The sequence below is a fragment of the Panthera leo genome, chromosome B4 (genome assembly GCF_018350215.1).
Source record: "Panthera leo isolate Ple1 chromosome B4, P.leo_Ple1_pat1.1, whole genome shotgun sequence".
NCBI lineage: Eukaryota > Metazoa > Chordata > Mammalia > Carnivora > Felidae > Panthera > Panthera leo.
Window position 1 is genome coordinate 131,317,772 of NC_056685.1, and position 18,335 is coordinate 131,336,106.

An 18,335-nucleotide genomic window follows, 5' to 3' on the forward strand; every position below is an offset into this window, starting at 1 on the left:
CTGGGCTGCAGGCGGGGCCGGGCGTGATGGCTGTCACCGCCAGGCTTGGGCCTTGCAACTCAGGGGTGCAGGGAGGCGTGAGGAGGGCCGCGCTGTGCTTGGCCTCCCCTCTAAGGAAGGTCATGGGCGTGCAGCCAGTCTACAACCACTCCCTTCCCTAAGGCAGGGCATCAGCCTCTGGGCAGGCCCACCCACTCCTGCACCCACACTCCTCCCCCCGACGCCCCTCAGGGGGACCCGCTGCTTACTCAAAGTCACCATCCCGGTACTTGCCGAAGGCCTGGAGGACCACGGTGCTGACAGCCATGAGTGGCTTCACCACGCAGAACTGCAGGGTGGCCTGTTGGGGGAGAAGGCCAAGAGTTGAGGATGAGTGAAGGAACTGTGTGACAAGCACTCCTCCGGCCAGCTGGGCCTGTGCTGGATGCTGGGGGGCGGGGTGGGGGGGGCCCCATGTCCTGCCCCGAGGGGACTGCCTTCTGGAAGAGGAGACGGATTCTATGGGGGTCAGCAAGGCAGTTGTGCGAGCGGAAGGAAGGAAGGAAGGAAGGGAGGAAGGGAGGACAGCCACTGGAGGGGCGTAGAAGCACAGAAGAGCCCATCAGAGAGGGCTCCTCAGAAAAGGGGTCAGAAGGAACGTGCCAGAGAGACGAGGACAGCAGAGCACGCAGCTCCTATAGAGACGGAGAGGCTGAGAGCAGACAGGCAAGCAGGTAGATGCTGGTGATGGACAGCAGGCAGGAAGGGGGCCTGGGTCCCGCTCGAGGCCTCCTCATCCACCCCCGGGTCTGGTTCCTGGCCCCATGCTGGTTTATGCCGAGCTGGGGGTCTCCCTGGGGCTGGAGGGGACCTCCAGGAGCACAACAGAGGGAGCAGCCCAAAGCCCAAGGTCTGGAGTCCCGAATCCGAGTCTGAATCCTGGCCTCGCCACCATCTGGGGAAGCTCAAGTGAGCGGTCACTTAGCCTCTGAGCGGCCACTTCACTGGTAAACGGATGTAACCAGCGCCACGTCACAGGGCTGAAGGACACATCAGCGTCTTCTGGGAACTCTCCCTGCTCTCTGTGTTCAATAAAGGCCTCCACTGATCTGCTGGGCCACTGGCAGAATTCCTAAACCGGGTCCTCCCAGGGCCCTACAGAGGTTCCAGTAGACTCCAGGACAACCCAGGGGGCCCATAAAACCATCAGAATCACCGATCTTTTGAAATCAATAGACCTAAGGCCAAACCGCAAGGCCCCTTCGGTAGAGGTGGGAGCAGCTTTAAAAGGATAAGCCAGGGGCACCCAGGGTGGCTCAGTTGGTTAAGCGTCCATCTTTGGCTCAGGTCACGATCTCACCGTTTGTGAGTCTGAGCCCCACATTGGGCTCGCTGCTGTCAGTGCAGAGCCTGTTTCGGACCCCCTGCCCCCCTCTCTCTGCTCCGCCCCACCCCCCCCCCCCCCCCAGCTTGCTCTCTCTCTCCCAGAAATAAACATTAAAAAAAAAAAAAAAAGGAGAAGCCAGTGTGGCTCGAAGCCAGGCAAGGACCCTGGGGCAGGGACAGTAACTTGTTGAACCCAAAGTTTCTGCCCCGTCGGGGACCTGAGTGCAGTTTGTGGGGAGTCCCGGGGAGGGGGGAGGGTTGAGCTGTGGGGAAGCACATGTGACGGGGACAGAGGTGCGATGCTGCCACCAGCCAACCCTCACACCTTGAGGGAGCAGGACCAGCACGTTTGGGGAAGAGGAAAGAGCAGCAGTCTGTGCCCAGGGAGAATTAAGAGCCCGCCAACAGGCCGGTGCCGTCCTGGTCAGCTGGGGAAACCAAGGCACGGAGAAGCTGAAGGGGCAGAAGAGGCCGCCGAGCCTTCGCTCAACCACACCCCTGGATCGGGTCGGAAATCAGTCAGTGGTTCCCAGCCAGGCTGGACATCAGAACCACCCGCGGAGCTATAAATACATTCCGGGCCCGGAGCTCCCTAACAGACCTTCTCCGTCAGGCTGGGGTGGGGGTGGCTGGCCAGAGAGTCTCTACCCTGAACCGGCTCTCCAGGAGATTCAGATACTGGGCGCTGGCCCTGCGTTTCTCGGGAGGAAACTTTCTCCCAAGCGAAAGGGGTGCTGTTTTTATCCTCTTTCCTCTTACGACCTCTCCCTGCCACCTCCAGGAAAGTCAGCAGGACGTCCGAACCCACAGGGCTGGGGAATCATTTATAACAAGGCTACGCAAGCTAGCGATCATGGGATCAAAACTTTGTACACAATATACTCATCAAAGAAGGCAGTGAGTCACAGCTGCGCCCTGGGCGGCTGGAAGGCTGGTAAACAATGGCTCTGAAAGGCCCCACCCACCGTGACCCCAGGACAGTTTTAACTCTTGCCCTCCAGGCCCAGGAGGGAGCCTGGGGATCTAGAACACCCAAGGGAAGGCAGAGCTGGAAGCAGCAGTGTAGACCTGGTACGTCCAGGTAGGTGCTTTTGCGAGTATGTCCACACTGCAGGCAGCCCCCGCCCCCACCCGCCCTGCACAGAGGGGAGCGGAAAGGCCAGCCCTCTGGTGGCCACAGCGATCAGCTGTGGTTTTCATCTCCCCTTGTGACCACTCTCTAGGCGACGCTGGAGGGGCTGGCAGAGGTCTTGGCACCAAAGGGGAGACTAAATCGAGGTCATACTGGCAAGGTGCGGCACCTCCCCGAACAAGAGACAGCGGGCTCCGTGCCAGTCTGTGTCGCCTGCTGTGTACCCACCGCCGCACCTGTTCCTTCAACCATCCCTCAAGAAGTATCATTATCCCTATTTTACAGAAGGAGAAGCTAGCTAAGTAAGGCTCAGAGAGGTTACATAACTTAGCCAAGGTCACACAGTCAAGAGGAAAAGCTGAAAATCAAACTCAGATGGGCAGACACCCAGGCCCATGCACTTAACCACAACACCACACTGCCTCCGCCCAGGCTACTCGAGACCACAGGGAAGGCAGCCGAGGAAACCGGAAGCTGGTGGTCTGCCAACTGAGACATGGGGAACAGACCAGAGACTGCACAGGCCCGTCTTGGCATGTATCTTTCACGCAGAAGCCCTCCTGGCCTCCAGCCGCAGCTGAGGAGAGGTTTCAAACTGAGATTCTAGAATCCCCACGCGCTTTCCGATTCCCCCCCCAGCCACCGAGACTTGGTCAAAGTGAGCAAAAGTATGGGACCACTTCGCGCCCCAGGGCCGGTCCAGACATCTTCAGGACACCCGCCGCTGCCCCCTGGAGCACACCCTGCGAACGCGCGTGCATTCCTGCCAGCGTGGGGAGTGGGTGCCGGGGCTGGGAGGTGGCGGCCCCGCAAGTGGGTCCCCAGGGCCCTACGTCCGCCTCTGCCACTTGACAACCAGGGGCTCCCGGTCCCTGGCCGGTAACCCTTGCCCGGGGCGGCCGCGGGGGCACACACCTGCTTGCAGAACCGCAGGAATCCGATGGAGTAAGTCTTTCCCCAGAGGCAGCATGTGCCATACACACAGCTGGACCTGGAAGAGACAAGCGGAGAAGGGGGTTGGCGGGCAGGCAGCCAGGATTCAGGAATCGTGGGGCTGGGGAAGGCCGCCCTCCCTCACATACACACGAGTCCGGGTGGAGGGCACTGGGCTGGGAACGGGGCACAGAGCCCAGGCCGAGCACACGGAGAGACAAAGGGAGGTGTGTGCGCCTGCGGGAGGGCTCGAGGGAGCGGGGTACGCTGGCCGGGGCGGCAACAAACCAAGGTAAAAAGCAGTGAAGGGAAAAACCGGCAGACGGGAAGGGACGGGAAGAGAGAGAGAGAGGCCCTCCTCCCCCGAGTCCCAGCGAACAGTGTGGCTCAGGAAGTGTGGCGGGGGCGCCTCAAAGCCAGGTCGAGGGCAGAGGCGGTCCGTGCGTCCAGCTGACGCCAGGACAGGCCCAGGAAACGGGGTGCTGTGGGGGGCTCCAGGGAGACTTCATACTCACTCGATGGGCTTCCCTCTGATCTCTGACATGATGGAACTTTCTCCCCCGAGGTACTCATAGCACAGGCTCAGGAAATTATAGATGACCAAGGCTGTGAAAAGCGTCCAGAGAAAACCACTCAAATCAACAGGATGGGTAAACAGATAGTGGAATTCTAAATGGCCGCGGAGACGAAAGCGCCCCAGTCAGGGGCAGCAAGGCCGCAGGGACGTGAGGACCCACACAGGGATTCCATTTGTGACCGAGATCAGGCAACGCTAAGTCATGTTGTTTCGGGCCGCGCACATGACGCTGCTGATCGTACCGGAAACACAGGGAGGCAATCGGCACAAAGTTCCGGATTGTGTGGGGACGCCCCAGGAGCGGGAGACCAGGACGGGCTCACAGGGCTGGTGGGAGCCAGCCACGGGCACATTCTGGGGTTCAACAGGTACTGGCTTCAGGACTGCTTGTTAGTTTCAGACGCTTTGCCGTTTGTGTGGTGCCGGATCACAGTTTTACAACACAAGAGGCACAAAACATTCTCTAGAGGGATCTCAGGAGAAATTTTTACAAGATTGAGACAGGAGCACCTTTGTCCGTTCAGCAACCTGCAGTGATGTGATAGTGTGCCCACGTCACCATCAACTCTGCGGGTGCACGAACGTCGTGGGAAGCTGGGCCGGCTCATTCTGGATGCGGCTCGATGTCACCGCAAAGACACAACTCAGCAACAGTGACCGACGGCACAGAAGTATGTCGTCCACGCTACAATTCTAGCAAAACGCTGTGAGCGGGTCTCCTGGTCAGAGGATTTCTGCGGGGCCAGCAAGATGAAGGCTGCAGCCTGCCGGGTGCTAGGAGCCCGGGGACGCACCAGGGGCAAGGACGGGGAGAGCGGAGAGGAGCAGGAGGAACGCAGCAGAGGCCGCCGGAGGGAAAAGGCACAAGAGGAAGACTGAGCAGAGCAGGGGAAATTCCACAACATCCAGCAAAGGATGGACTGAGGGTCCAAATGGGATGAGGGGACAGGAAGGGCAGGGTGGGTACCAGTGGCCCTGCCTCCAGAGGGTTCCTTCTCATCTGCTCCTTGCTGTCCCCCTGTAGTACAGAGGCTTTGAGGCTCGTGGTGCAGCCCTGGGCTTGGCGTTCAAGGTTTTTCCACAGCGACCTGGCCCCCGCCCACCCTTCCCAGCAACTAGATACCCCTCTTTCCCGGCAGGCTATGATGTTCCCCATGCTTTTGCCCTTGCCGATCCCCCTACCTGGGGCGCCCTCCTCTCCGTGCTCCTGGTCCCCGTGAAACCTATCAGACCCCCTGAGAAGTCTCTGGCCCCTCGCCACGGAGGCTGGTGCGTTCTCACCCACGGAACTGCTGATCCGCAGACGCTGTGTGGTACTTCCCGCCCCGCAGTGTGGCTGAGCGTGATCCCTGACTGCTGTCACTGGACTGTGGCCCCTGGAAGGGGCCCACTTCTTCCCCAGAGCAGGACACCGCGCTCGGCACTAATGTGGGACTGGAGCACATCCAAGCCTGGTGACAGAGCTATAGGCAAACAGTGGCCTCCAGCAATTGGGAAAAGGAGTATTTTTGGGGTGCTTCCTACCACTCAGTTGCTCTAACCTACTAAGGGCTCACAGCTGGGATGGGTAGCACCCAATACACACGACCCACAGCACCCACCACACTGTGCTGTGACCGTCCCTCTATGGACACACAGCAGAGGGTTTGCAACACGGGTTTGCCACCGGTTAGCTGTGGGCCCTTGTGTGCCTCTGTCTCCTCATCTGTTAAATGGGGACAGTAAAGGTACCTGCCTTGCCAGGCGGTCTGAGTATGCCAAGTACTCAGAAGAGGGGTTGGCACTCAGCAGTGCTCACTAGGTGGCCAGCACGGTTTACCTGCTTGTCTTCCATGACGGCCAGCATCCCTGGATGGGGCGGAGGACGCTGTAAGCTGCCTGCCTGGCATGGGAGCAGCTCCGGACATGTGGGGACTGCAGAAGTCTCCACCGAGCCCCAAAGCACTCTTCAGTGACAAGAACTTTGGGGCTAAAAGAGGGTGGGCGTCAAGCCAAATCTGACAGCAGTCTGCTAATGTCCAAAACCACACAAGGCCAAGTAGACTGGATGTGTCCATTCCAAGCTGGGTCCAGCTGCATTGCGGCCAATGGTACTTCCCAAAGATGGCCACACCCTGGGACACTGACACCCCTCTGTGGGGAGACAGGGTCTTCCTCCCTCTCTCTGCATCTGGGGGGACTGCGGTGACTACAGCAGAGGCGATACTCCAAGACGTCTGACGCTGGGGTTAGAGGAGGCCTCTGTCCTCTGGTTCTTTCTCTGGAGATGCCTGCCCTTGGACACAGCCACCACGTTTCAAGGAAGGCCAAGCCAGCCCACGTGGTGAGACTACCCAGAGTGGCTCACGCAGGAGGAACTGGGGACCAGCCGATGCCAGCATCAACTGCCAGACACATGAGTGAACCAGGCTTCAGATCCCACCCCAGCTGAAGGTCCCCCAGTGGAAGCCCAGATAGCAAGGCACAGGGACAGACCATCCCCACTGTGCCCTTTTCAAATTACTGAACTGCACTGTCCATGAACAAAAGAAATGGTTGTTTTACACTAGTCTGTCTGGGGTGATTATTTATGCAGCCATAGTAAATGTATACATATACATATGTGTGTATATATATGTATATACGTGCGTGTTGTATAAATATGCATATATGCATATAATGCGTGTGCATATATGTGTATACATATTTGTATATGGGAGTATATAATATACATGTGTACACGTATATATGCATGTGTATGTGTATTTACGTGTATGTATGTGTGTATACATGTGCTTTTGTGTATATGCACATAAATGTGTGTATATTTGTGTATATGCATGTATGTATATGTGTGTGCATATATGTATATGCGTACGTGTATATAATGTGGGCACATATGCGTATACATGCGTGTGTGTGTGCACGTTTGTGGATGTGTACATATGTGCATATATGTGCACACAATATGTGCGTGTGTGCATATGTGTATTATATGTGTGTGCATATATGTATGTGGGTGTGTACATACATGTGTATACGCATGCACATGCACGTGTAAGTGTGCATATAGTTATATATGTGTGTGTGTGCATGCATACGTGTGTGTGTGTGATATAAAACCACTCCTGGAATTGCCAGGATGTGCAATGGGCTCTCACACCTCTGTGGCAGCCTGTTCTGATGCCTCTGCTAACTCGCAGGGGCAGGCCCTGAGGTGCCACCTCTCCCTTGGCAGCCCTCTGTCCATTGCCCGGCTCGCTCCGCACACCACAGTCTCCCTATTGATCCGTCTGATCCTTCCGGTTCAGGGGCAGCATAATGAAGCAGGACAGCCGTGGACCCTGGGGCCGGGCTACCAGGGTACAGATGGCGGGTCCACCACCTATGTGCTGTGTGACCTCAGGCAGGTTTCTTAAGTGCTCTGTGCCTTGCTTTCGTCATCTGTAAGCCATGGAAAACAGCAGCTCCCTCCTTGTGGGGCTGCTGTGAGGAAAGGGCCGAGTGTGACCCCTCTGGTAAGGCTGAGCTCACACTGAGCAATCCACAGTGTGTTACCTACTGCTCTTTCGAGACTGTAAAGTCCTTGCAGGCAGGAACTGAGGCCTACCCCTGACTACCAGAGGGCCTGGCACTCACACTCAATCAGCACAGAAAGAAGAAACAGACGGACGTGGGCCTTAACTTGGGGTGAAGCTCGGAGAGGCGGGCAGGCGGGGCCGGCACATGGCCCGCACCCCGTTCTGCACCCACGGAGCTCACCCTTCCTGGGCTGCGCAGCTGCGCCCGCACCAGGCAATCAGACTCTGGTTCCCAAGGACAAAAACCCTCGAGAAAGGCCACAGGGGCAGAGGCTCATCAGCCCCCTTGCCCGGAACCACCCTCCAAAGCCAGGCCGTCTTGTAACCCACTCCTGAGAGGAACTTGGTGTCTGAGCTCACATCCTTTCCTGTGTCACAACATGCGTCGGCACCCTCCTGAGTTACGGGGCTGAGCCGTCTATCCACAGCCAGCCCTGTGTTCGACTGGCTGGAATCATCAAATTTCATCCATCTCTCTCTCTCAGTTCAAGGTTCTTGACCTTTTACCAGTGCTCTAGGGCCAGCTGGTCTGTAAAATACCAATTCGCTGACGGTTTCCTTTCAAGAATCATTAGTGAGTCAATAATGCACTCTTAGAGAAGGGAGACGAGATAGAATCTCCTCGAGATGACTCAAACAGCCCACATCAGCACCCATTGACCATCTGCACAAATCAATCCCCTCCTAGGAAATTACAGAGCTAGGCAAAACACTACCCCCACCCCAGCAAGGGTGTTTGCAGTGGACAACTTTACCACCGCCCCGCACCCCCCCAACCGAACAAACATGAAAACATGCCGGCCCCGGGCCTGAGAAGAGCAAAACTGCTGCATCGGGGGTCAGCAGGGCAGTTCTTAGGCAACAGGCTGTTGCCCGCCTGCCCTTCTGACCACAGCTCCGGTTCTGCCCCCAGAGACACAAAGTGACTCTACGCCTCCCCTAAATACTAACGACAGCTTGGTGCCAGGCTCTGTGCTCGGCCCCGCGGACACATAAGCGACCAAGGGACCCACAAACCAGGCCCTCCAGTCTAGAGGGGGAGCACCCGGCATGAGGGAAGGGATGGTCCTTCTCTCTGTCCTGCCCTGGACCATCAGGCACCTGGAACTTTCTGCTCCATTCTAGATACGAAATCTTAAATGGACTGGAGCAAAGGTACACAGGCAGGAGCAAAGGAGATGGAGATGAAATCAAGATCACACTAGAGCCTTGAGGCCCGGAGAAAAGACAGTACGGTCACTCTCTTCATATAAAGGACATGACGTGGTCCAGAGAGTCAGACAGGACCCACCTGTCTGACAGGGGGCAGATCCTAGGCTTTCGGCCTCATGTAAGAAACAACTGCCAACAGGCCGTCTTCAGAGATGAAAGGTCGTGAGCTCTGTGCCAGTGGAAGCTAGCAATCAGAGGCTGGGGAGTCTCTTAGCAGTCATCATAAAGGACTCCTAAGAGACCTAGTCTTTACAGGTCCCTTCTGTCCCTGAGACTCGAGGCCTTCTTTCCTCACTGGAGGCTTCTCTAACCCACAGCTGCCTGGACAGGAGTCCTCACAAGCTCCCCGCTACAGGTCAAAACGGGCACATCTGTCCGTGCGTTCAGTAACCACTCACTAGACACCTCCGATGTGCCACGCTCCGTGTGCGGAACCTCGGCGACCCTGGGGGCAACCTACTGCTGTCCCAAACTCGCCGCCTCCATGCACCTGAGGCACCTACAGCTGGCCCTGTGGCCCAGCCTTCTTCGCCGCCCCACGTTGGGCTCTGCGCCGACAGTACGGAACCTGCCTGGGATTCTGCCTCTTCCCCACTTGCTCACAAGCTCTCGCTCTCTCGCTCTCAAATAAATAAAAAAACTGAAAAAAAAATGTATGTGTTTTCAATCAGAGAGAATGCAAGTGGGACACAGGGGTAGAGGGAGAAAGAGAGAATCTTAAGCAGGTTCCACGCTCAACATGGAGCCTGATGCGGGGCTTGATCCCAAGACCCTGGGATCATGACCTGAGTCAAAATCAAGAGTCGGATGCTCAACCGACTGAGCCACCCAAGCGCCCCTGGAAAACTTAATTCTGACCACTTTGGACAGAATCTTCTGTGCTCAGGAAACAGGAGCTTCAGAACATGCTTCCCCCTCTTTTTCAATGATCACCATGGACAGGAACGGATGCCACTCGCTGCAGCCATGGTGGGTCGGGGGTTTGCCCCGAGCTGCTCCAACAGCAGCTCTCTCCAACTCCCTTGTGGCTTTTCTGTCCTTTCAATTCTGCTTACGGCTGCGTCCTGCCATCCACATCACCGTTTCTGACGCCTCTTCTGACTGGTTTCCTCTCAATACCTTTCTTCATTCTGATCGACAGCTCCTGCAATTGCTGGCTCTGGCAGCACCCTGGACAGCCACCCCTGGTCCACCACAGCCAGCGAGTGCTGGCAGCACCCTGGCCGGTGAGTCTCTTGTGACACCTGCGTGTGCGGCCCTCGGCTGGGTTAGGGTGACCCTGCTGTACTCTCTCTGCCTAGGAAGACATTTCACTTTGGGCCGGATTCCAGGAAGCAACGTTTGTCCGAAATCTGAAACAGGGTGGATGAAGCATCATTCTTGAACTGTTTCTTTCCAGGCACGTAAACTCTCCTCTCCTAACCAGAGCTCATGATTTTCCACCAGAGAAACCCATCTTGCACTCCTCCACCCAGGCTGACACGCAGGGCAATTCTGGGGACCACAGACCCCGGGGTGAGTCTGGCCTCTGGCAATTACTCTCCAGGTAATCGTAAGTTTCTTCACTGACTCAAATTCTTTTCTCCGCACGTGTAAAATGGGGATGATCGTATATCCACCAGGTAACTGGGAGGGGAGAATGAGCTAACAGTAACGAAAAACAGGTGGTAAAACTGAAATGCTACACAAACAGTATGAAGAAAACAGTGCTTGGGGCGCCTGGGTGACTCCTTAGGTTGAGCAGCCGACTTCGGCTCAGGTCACAAACTCATGGTTCACGAGTTCGAGCCCCGCGTCGGACTCTGTGCAGACAGCCTGGAGCCTGCTTCAGATTTTGTGTCCCCCTTCTCTCTGCTCCTCCCCTGCTTGTGCTGTGTCTCTCTGTCTCTCAAAAATAAAGAAACGTAAAAAAAATTTAAAGGAAAAAAAAGAAAAAGAAAATAGTGCTTGCATAAAGCGATGGGAGAAGTCAGGTCTCCCTCCTCTGAGCTCTGGCCCCTCTGCACCCCTGATCACAGAGCTCCCCAGGGCGGTCTCAGAGTCATCATTAAGGGCTACCCTCGCCCTGAGCACGAGCACTACGTACACGCAGGGGGCTCGTTCTGCCCTCCTCTGTCTCCCTGCCCCGATGGCACAACCTGGGGCCACGTGAATCGCAGCCCTTGCCAGATGGGAGAAATGTGACCCTGGGTGAGCCATTTACTTCTTTGAGATGCAACCCCCACCTTGGAAGACAGCAATTCTGCCACCAAGTTGCGGGGTTCAGTTCTACTTGCTGTCCCCCCCCCCCCCCCGCCCCCGTGAAACGCCACTGAAGTGAGAACCGGTCGGGGGGCGGGGGAGGGGAGAGTACAAACCTTCACGCACAAGGAGACAGCCGACCAGAGATGCTGCCCACAGCTCTGGAAGATACAGTGTGGTCACCGACCCGGAGATGGGGGAGGCCAACGAGAAGCCCTAAAACTGGACACGCTGGGCAGTTCTGACGGCTGTGGGTGAGGGTGCAAACGGGAAACTCAGCTACAAATCTCCACACGGAGCTACTGGGTTTGTACTTTCAGGGCAGGTGGAGGCGGTTCTGTCCTCGGAGAGCAAGGCTCAGCGGAGGGCAACGAGATGGCCAGAAAGTGGGCAACGCCTGAATGCGGCGGGCGAGATGCCAGGTCCCTTGCCCCATCTGAGCCCTCAACTCAGCCTGCCCAGCTTTGGCCTCCCAGGCTGGAAGCGAGAACACTGTTCTCTGGGGAAACAGGCCCAGAATCAAAAAGTCTTCATTTGGTGCCTGCCCCCTGCGCTGCTCCCCTGCATAAAAATGGCAGAGGGCACATCACGTTACCCAACTGGGAGGCCCAGCAGTTTTAAGCCCCATTTTCTTTTTTTTTAAAGACAGAGAGAAAGAGAGATAGTGCGCATAAGCAGGGAAGAGGGGCAGAGGGAGGGGGAGAGAAGGAGAGAGAGGGAGAGAATCTCAAGCAGGTTCCACACTCAGCACTCACTCTCTCTCTCTCTCTCTCTCAAAAATGAATAAACGTTAAAGAAAATAATAAATAAATAAATAAAGCCTCTGATAGAAAAACTCAAGGGTAAAGATTAAAACAAAACAAAACAAAACAAAACAACAGCTCCTTGAAAACAGAACAAAAAAAAAAAGCTCGAAAATTATAAAGAAATTCTGAGCTTCAATCCAGAAGCACAACATCCTACAAACAGGAATTCCAGAAAGGGAGGATTAAGTGGTGGGGGAAAGTTACCAAGAAACATACAAGAAAATTGCCCAGAACCTCAGGACAGGGGTTTCCACACGGAGAGGGCCCACGTGATGCCCCACACGAGGAACGTCCCATTGCCTGGGAGATTCTCAAACACGGAGGATAAAGGCACGGTCCCAAAAGCCAGCCTTAAAAAAGTAGGTCACATACAGGCATTAAGGATCAGAATCCAGCAGACTTTCCCCAGACAACACTGAAAGCTAAAATACAGGGGGAAACACGTCTTCAAAATTCAGAGGGAGGATGATTTCCAACTTAGAACTGGATTCCCGTCAAACTCCAAATAGGACAATACAGTAAAAATAGTTACAGATAATTTTCAGATTTTAGGCTTTTCAGGCACTTTTTTTTTTTTTGCCAGGAAGCTCTGGGAAGGTATGTACTGACCAAAAAAGGGGGAGTAGACCACAAATAAGGGAAAAAATGGCATCCAGGGAACAGGCGATTCAGCAGAGGAGACAAGCAGGATCCCAGAACGATGGTGATGGAGAGACCCAGGACAGAAGCTGAGTGGTAAGAGGCCAGACAGGAGCCAGTCCAGACCAGAGCAAGAAAAGCAAGGCCCAGGGGAGTGCCAGCAAGGGAAACCCAGAGCTAACAGATTCACTGCTGTGTCTGCCCGGAGGAGAGGTTTCTCTCTGTTACTCAGCTGAAGCATTTGGGAACAGATTAACGACAGATACACAGCAGAGCAAACCAAAAAGCAAGACAAGCAGTAACCAGAGGAAAATAAAAAGTTATACAGGGATATGTAGTCTCAGAACTCAGGCTCAGCTGTGATCAATATTTACAGACAGGTAATAAAGCAAATGCTGAATGCAGACTTAGAAAAAAACGGTGATCTAGTCACAATGAAGAAAAGAGCACTGTGTGTGTGTGCATGTGGATGGGGCGGGGGATAAGGTGCCTAAATCAAAGCCTTGTACAATAGGAGGTCACTATGTAGCACTATCTAAAACCGAAAGATCAAGAAACAATAGTATAAGCATATTTTTAGGTTATTCTAGGAAAAAAAAAAAAACAGTCTACAGAGTTGAAGATGCAGTGAACTTGGGAGTGAGGAGGAGTCAGGGTGATTTTATCTTTCAACTGTGTGCACTATGAGAGTTAACATTTTAGTTGTTTTAATTTTGTTAAAAAGACAATCGGGGTTTCTGGGTGGCTCAGTTGGTTAAGCATCCAACTTCGGCTCAGGCCATGATCTCACGGTTTGTGGGTTTGAGCCCCGCATCGGGCTCTGTGCTGACAGCTCGGAGCCTGGAGCCTGCTTCGGATTCTGTGTCTCCCTCCCTCTTTCTCTCCCTCTCTATCTCTCTCTCTGCCCCTCCCCTGCATGCACTCTGTCTCTCTCACTCTCAAAAATAAATAAACATAAAAAAAACTTAAGAAAAAAAGTAAAAAGAAAAGACAAGCCAATATCTGTGCAGTGCCCAGTGGGGTGCGGGCTGCCTGGCTCCGAAATAGGGGTCGCCCCGCAGAGCCCTATTCCTGTTCCCCTCTGTCCCTTCCCGGGTTCGGGGGGGGGGGGGGCTACTGAGAAGGAATGGTGCGAGGGGAATGAATGGGGGGGACTCTTTTTGAATTTTAAGGGACCTACTCTTATGGCCAACTCTGCAGGGGATCTTGCAGATGAAAGGACAAGGAGAGGGGGTCCCAGACGCTGAGCAGAGGTGCAGAAAAGGCCAAGCCCACCAACTCAGACACTAAAGCTGGTGAACCCTGGGGCGGCCTGGACTTCCCCGCAGCTGCCTCACTGTTTGTAAACTCCCTGGGAGAGGAGAGGCGGAGAGGCAAGGGGATAATAGCGTTGCTAGGAGACATGCTTAGCAGGGAGGCAGACTTCTTACCAGGACCTTTAAGTGGACCAGGAGGAAGGCTGGGACAGGAGGGGCCTGAACAAAGAGGCTTCTGGAGTGGGGGGACCCAGCCAACCATCTGCCGTCGTCTCTGAGGACGGTACTGAGGCTCCTCTTCTGCCAGGAGCCTAGTCTTCTGGGCCCCATAGAGGAGGGAGACTACACGGCCCCCTGACCACACAGGGGAGGACCCCGCGGCAGGGAACCAGCGGGCAGAGGCTGCCCCCGGGCACACATCTGTGATCAGAAAAGGATTCTCAACACCAGCCTTGGCAGCTCCCCAGGGACCCAGAGGATTCCCTGGACTCTGCTGCTTCCAGGGACATCAGACATTAGAGCCCCAGTTATGCCCGGAGCGGGTCCCCACCCGGCCTCAGTATTCTCAGCTGCAAGAGCCAGGCAGGGATCCCAGCCCGGGAATTCGGTGAGACCCCACTCGAATGCAAGGCACACAGCAGGTGTTTGATAAAGTCCCTTATTCACTCAAAACATACAGACTGAGTGAGCACCTGGCCTGGCCCTACCACCTGGGCTCTCTGCCCGTTCCTGCTCTCGCAGGAGCTGAGTCTACTCAGGGAGAAGAGGGCAAAGCAGGCATGCACGGTCAGGCCACGAGGGTGGGGCTGGAGGGGCAGGTGAGGGCGAGGTCTGTGGCTGGAGGGGCAGGAGGGGCCCAGAGCGCTCCTGTCAGGCGCCCGCTCTTCTTTGCCAAGTCCGAAGGCATTTCCTGAGGCCCACGAGACCTCAGGGATACACAGGTTCAAAGTGGGACAGGAAGGGAGACTCCGCTTCCATGGGGGTGAGCACGCTGCACTCCGATATCCACGGAGCCCAGGGCCCGAGGCAAAGCCCTTGCGCAGTCAGGGACGTGAACAACTGGTCATGGTCAGCGCTGCCCCGCCTCAACATGAGGAACCCTGACTTCTGGTCACTCTGCCTGAGACCAACAGTGCAGATACGAGAGGAAAGAGAAAAATGCACGACCCTGACAGGAGGGGCAGGGGGCATCAGAGTGGGGGATCCTGAATTCAAGGACCCCCTCCCACCACCCCTGCCGGCCTATGCCGGCCCAGGGATCGTGGGCCTGTGACCTGTCTCAGGGCCTCTGGCCTCTCCCTCCTTCACCCATCCTCCACAGAGAGATTTTCTAACCTGCAATTTCCAGTCGCATCATAGTTTTGTGCATCCACAGTAAAAAAGAGAATCTGATCTAATCTAATCTAATCTAATCTCTTCTGACCGCGGCCAGCCCCCAGCCCGGCTCCCCGCACCTCCCGGCCCGCAGAGTAGGGATTCCCTCCTTGCCCTGTGCATGAGCTCTCCTGTCTGCCCAGGATGCTCTGAGTCTCTGCTCCCTGTGCCTGTGGCCAGGCCCTCGCAGAGAGCTGCCCCGTCCGGTGGCCGGTCAGGCAGGCACCGAGGGGCCGGCTTTCCTCGGCTTTCCTCCTCTCGGCCCAGCAGCCAGCAGGGGGGCCTGGCCGGTGCTTGGAGCTCAGCACCAGAGCTTCCATACCACACACGAGACCCGAGGCCTGTGAAAGGCAGCGGGTAGCTTTCTTGGGTGGCACAGCAGAGCCTGCTCCCGGGACAAAGCCCTCAGAATTAAGACACGTGGGGGAGGGAGGCTCGCCCCTGCCACTGCCCTGCCATGGGCCCCTGGCTAAACCCCTGACCCATCCGTACCTGGGGTTTCTATCTACGAACGAGCGGACAACTTCTTGACCGCTCACCCCTATCAGAGATGCCGGACTGAGAAAGGAGACCCGGGGGCGGGGTCCCTGCATGCAGGTAACCTGTAAAGGGGCTGTGGGAGCCACGTGGCAGAGTGCTACGACGTGTGCTGTCCCCTGTCAACTGGGGCCTGGCTGGAAGCCCTGAAGTGGGTAGAGAAGCGAGGGGCAGGCCCCGGAGGAACCCGGGGAGGGGGGCTTCCAGGAGCCCGGGGGGAGGGGTGTGCGGCCCGCCCCGCCCCGCACGCCCTCCTCACCCTCGTAGCAGTCCCGCACGGTGCCGAAGTACACGTAGTACTGGTCGTTGGTGAAGAAGAGAAGGCTGAGCCAGGAGTCGAAGGCGTAGATGGGCACGATGAACAGGATGCGGACGATGTAGCGCTGCTCGTTGGGGCAGCTGTAGCAGCGCAGGTGCATGTAGATCTGGGGGCGGAAGGGGGCGGGCTCAGTCAGGGCCCCCCCCCCCCCCCCCCCGCCCGTCACAGCAGCACCGCCGCCACCCTCCTCCTCCTCTCTGCCCTCCGGCTCTGCCGCTCGCCAGCTCTGTGAACACTGCTGAACCCCGAGCCTCAGCGCCCTCCTCGATGATGAAACTCCCCATAGGGCTGTTCTGAACATCAAACCAGAGGGCGCATAAAGCTTGCAGGGGCGCATTCAGCGGTGCCCAGGCCAGACTCACAGACACGGGGACCGTGAGAACATGCCCAAGGCTGCACTGATCAGAGTCAAGGATGGCCGGGGAGTCTAGAGTCATAATAAGCTCCCTGGGGACCCGTGTGCACAGCCGGGCTGGGAACCTCAGGCGAGGCACAGAGGAGATATTTACATCTCCTCGCCTCCACCCCGGCCTCCCTGACGCCTGGTCCCAGGGGTTTCAGGGCAGCAGCGTCCACCCCGTGTGTGGGACAGACGGGACCCTCGCTTCCATGGAAGGTGGAAGCGCTCTCTGGCTGAGCGGCTGCAGTGACGTCATCCTGCGTCTCACTTTCCCATCTGTTACACAGAGGCAGCGCTGCCTGCCTCGCTGGGAAGCTGGGAGAATGAAGCGCAGTTTTTAGAAAGCGGGGGAAAATAGAAGCCACACACAAATGCCAACAACTGCTCTGGCCACCCTCCTCAGTCCCAGCAGCCAGAGTCCCGTCCCAACTCTCGTGACTTCACACTTGGCCCCGCCGAGTCCTGGGCTCGGGAGGAAGAGAACAAAACATTCCCCATCTGCTACGAGCCAACTGCCTTGGAAGCCATCGCATTCGAGGAGGGACAGGGACCCAGGACAGTAGGTGAAGGAGCGGACGGGGACCCGAATGGGCTCAGCCTCCCCTCTTCAAACCTTCTCCTTCCTCGGACGGCCAAGCCAGGTCTCGGCCCACACCAGCCTCCTGTGGGGATTGCGCGTATGGGGGGACAGGAGACCTGGCTTCTCTCCCGGTGCTGCCACCAACTTGTGCGGGAGTAGGCCAGCACCCCCTCCCATCTCGAGGCTCAAGTTTTTCATCTGCAAAGGGGCCGCTGACGTCCATGTGTCCACGCAGGGCCCCCCACAGCTCAGGCTGCACATGTAACCTGCACACGTTCTGCCCCACGCAAGGTGAGCAGAAGTGACGCGTGTCCTTTCTGGACTGAGACGGCTGAAGAGCCACAACCAGTTGTCAGACGGATGACACCGTGAAGCTGCAGGACGTGGGAGCCATACAGTGGGGCCTGAGCCGCACCGATCGGGACATGAACGAGAATCAACTTCTACCTGGTGGAACCCCCAGATTCAGCTTATTTATTACTGCAGCAGAGCTCGGCCTCATACTCTGTTGGGCTAGAAAACCTCTTAGGATCCTTCCAGAGGGCCTTCAGAGGCTCTCCGGCTCAAAGGCTCCTGACCGGCCTGGGTACCTGGTGGCAGGTGATGAGCAGGGCCGTCCAGACGAAGAAGCCAGAGATGGCCTGCGCGGCAGTTGTCATCAGGAACACAGGCTGCTCCATGGCCGTGGGGCTGCCCTCAGGGGTCACAGAGACACTGGGCGAGGCTGCCACGGTCGTGGGCGACACTGGATCCGGGGCCAGTGCGGCCCCCCTCACCGTCATGGTGCCTGGCAGCAGGGGGTCCCTGAGAGAAACTCTTGCAGGAAGCGAGGAGCTGGCCTAAAGAGAGGAAATCGCACTGTTAGCCTCCTTCCCGGGTGAGTGGCAGCACTGCAAACAATCTTCAGGGTCTCTTCTGTCCACCTTCAAAATGTAACTGGACTCTGACCACGTGTCTCCCTGACCCGGCCACTACGATGGTCCCAGCCCCTACCGTGTCTCCCCTGGATTCATGAAACAGACTCCTGAGCCGTCTCTCTGCTTCTGCCTTTGCCCCTACTGTCCAGTCCCCACACACGGCGGCCACATGAGGCTTCTCAGCCGTTAGCCAGACTGGGCCCCTCCCGCCCCTTGCTCAAAACTCCCCGGTAGGTCCCATCTCCTTCAAAGTGGAAGTTGCCACCTGTCCAATGGTCCACAAGACTGCCGACGGCTCCCCAGAGCTCTCATCTCCCCTCCTTACAATTCTCACCCTGACCCTCCACTCCAACCACACAGGCCTCCTGCTGCTCCTCCACTGTGCCGAGCCTGCTCCTGCCGCAGGGCCTTTGCACCGGCTGTCTCTGCTCCGCCACACTGCTCGCTTCTGCACTGCCTGTAGGTCTCTGCCCTGGCCACCCGCTCA

The 18,335-nt window shown here is 56.7% G+C and overlaps 1 protein-coding gene across 3 annotated transcripts in view; it reads right to left on the reverse strand.

Moving 5' to 3' along the window:
- Positions 1 to 18,335, reverse strand: part of TMEM184B (transmembrane protein 184B) — a 49,627-nt gene that overhangs the window by 6,728 nt on the left and 24,564 nt on the right. For all 3 annotated transcript variants that reach the window (XM_042947794.1, XM_042947795.1, XM_042947793.1), the window contains 5 exons: positions 17,522 to 17,770; positions 15,892 to 16,057; positions 3,946 to 4,036; positions 3,413 to 3,488; positions 249 to 340 (listed from right to left, as the gene is read on the reverse strand). In XM_042947794.1, the coding sequence (XP_042803728.1) occupies positions 249 to 340; positions 3,413 to 3,488; positions 3,946 to 4,036; positions 15,892 to 16,057; positions 17,522 to 17,770 (674 nt within the window). The remainder of the gene's footprint in view (positions 1 to 248; positions 341 to 3,412; positions 3,489 to 3,945; positions 4,037 to 15,891; positions 16,058 to 17,521; positions 17,771 to 18,335) is intronic.